The sequence below is a fragment of the Anarrhichthys ocellatus genome, unplaced genomic scaffold, assembly GCF_004355925.1.
Source record: "Anarrhichthys ocellatus isolate YVR2014 unplaced genomic scaffold, GSC_Weel_1.0 scaffold7884, whole genome shotgun sequence".
Lineage (NCBI taxonomy): Eukaryota > Metazoa > Chordata > Actinopteri > Perciformes > Anarhichadidae > Anarrhichthys > Anarrhichthys ocellatus.
This window is the reverse complement of record NW_022287858.1, coordinates 1-2,038: the sequence shown is the minus strand read 5'-3', so window position 1 is coordinate 2,038 and position 2,038 is coordinate 1. Positions and strand designations below refer to the sequence as shown.

Sequence of the window (2,038 nt, the reverse complement as noted above, 5' to 3'; positions counted from 1 at the left end):
ACTTTTACCAGAACTCAGACTTTACCCAACAATGACAAGGTAAGAAAAGTATGAAAATACTTTATTTGTATTAATCTATTCCCGAGAGCTAATGCTGCAAGCATGCACCTCCTTGTTTTAATTTGGTGTATTATTAAATGAAATTACTTTGTGAGAACTTCCCACAATGTTCAGTGCTACAGGAGCCTGATGCCAGTATTTGAAGTTCATAAGCCTCTTACACTATATAGAAAGTGTTTGTAGCTGTCCATGGTTCTGAAATAAGCCCCACGGTGTGGGGTCTATGGAGTGAATTGCGGAATTAATATCTAATGGAAAAAGAGTAGTGTCATATCTTGCCACATATATTTAGATTTTACGAAAATATTCGTATTTATGCATGACAGATGTTAAAAAAATCCTAATAACTAGGGGAGTTATTTCAATAGCTTCCTTCATTACCTTAATTTCCTTTCCTTGTGTTCCTATAAACAAATGTGGAACATTGCAAGTTGTATTTGCAATCAACATCTTCAGCTCTCTTTGTAACTTCAGTGTGTTGTAATGTTTTATTCCAAATATATATTCATGTACTTAATTGGTTTAGCTTTCTAGCCGGGCTATCAGTTATCAGGCGAATGTCTATTTGTATAGATAAACAAATAAAAAGTCAGAAAGAGAGAAAAGGAAAATGATAAAGACTGAATTATGTTGAGATGTATAATCATTATCATTTGAAATAGTTACAACTACATTTGTTTCGACGAAATTGCTCCGTTTAAACAGTTCGTTAGTCATTCCATTATTGCTGTAAAAGGTTGAATGTAGTTATTTCATACCAACACATGGAGTCACTGTAGACCATGACATCTGTGCGTCATTTCAGGAGGCATATGACTCCTCCCAGAAACAGGATGATGATGTTATTCTGGGCTTTGTTACAAAGAGACGCAGGGCGAGAGAGAAACGAGTGAAAAGCATTTCCAAGCTGCCTGGTACAAATGCGAGAAACTGGAATGTGTACTTTACTGTCATTGTGATTTTTTTTTGACGGAATTGGTTGGACTGGCATTCATGTCTTTTTCGGGTTGGATGTAATTATGTATTTCTCAAGCAAAACGAACCTTTTTCGGATATATCTTGTGGCGGTGCTGCTGAATTATTGCTGGGAAGCGGTGTCTGGACAGCTCTCGTATTCCGTATCAGAGGAGGTAAACCCGGGGACGTCTGTTGGAAATATCGCCAAGGATCTAAATCTCAACGTGCAGGATTTAGAATCTCGTATGTTTCAGATTGTTGCTGGTTCAAAGAGAAAATATTTCGATGTCAATGTGAAAACTGGTGTTCTTTATGTGAATGAAAGAATCGACCGAGAAGAGCTTTGTGCGAAGGCGACAAAATGTACAGTCAATGTAGAGGCCGTGATCAATGACCCGCTGAAGCTTTACCGTTTAGAGATAACTATAACGGATATGAATGACAATGCACCCGTATTCTCTGAGCAATTGCAGTCAATTAACATTGCAGAAAGTACTTTACCGGGAGTGAAATTTGGATTAATAGAGGCATCGGATTTGGATGTTGGAAAGAACGATGTTAATACATACAAGCTTAGTAGTAATGATTATTTTTCTTTGGAAATTCACAAAGGGGGAGATGGCGTGTCTGCAGAGTTAGTGCTGAAGAAATCCTTAGACCGAGAGCACGGCTCTGTGATAAAACTCACACTAACTGCCCTGGATGGAGGAAATCCAAGCCGATCGGGAACCTCACAAATCATCATCACCGTGTTGGATTCTAACGACAACCATCCGGTTTTCAGTAAATCTTTGTACAAAGTTCAAGTTTTTGAGAACCTGCCAACAGGATCTAATGTGATCATTCTTAATGCAACAGACGCAGATGAGGGTTTAAACAGCGAAATAGAATACTCTTTGAGAAAAAAAGGTCAGGACCGTGTTTTAGATTTATTTCAAATTGATTCCAAATCAGGTGCGATTTTAGTTAGAGGTCTGATTGACTATGAAGAAAATCAAGCTTTTGAGATTCATGCACACGC

General features: G+C 38.0%; 1 protein-coding gene across 1 annotated transcript; it reads left to right on the top strand.

Moving 5' to 3' along the window:
* Positions 1 to 6: 6 nt before the first annotated feature.
* On the top strand, positions 7 to 2,033 carry LOC116380601 (protocadherin alpha-4-like; the record flags this gene model as incomplete). The annotated part of the gene is made up of 1 exon (XM_031842502.1): positions 7 to 2,033. A coding segment is annotated over exon 1 (954 nt), but the record flags the coding sequence as incomplete, so codon positions are not given.
* Between the last annotated feature and the right edge of the window lie 5 nt (positions 2,034 to 2,038).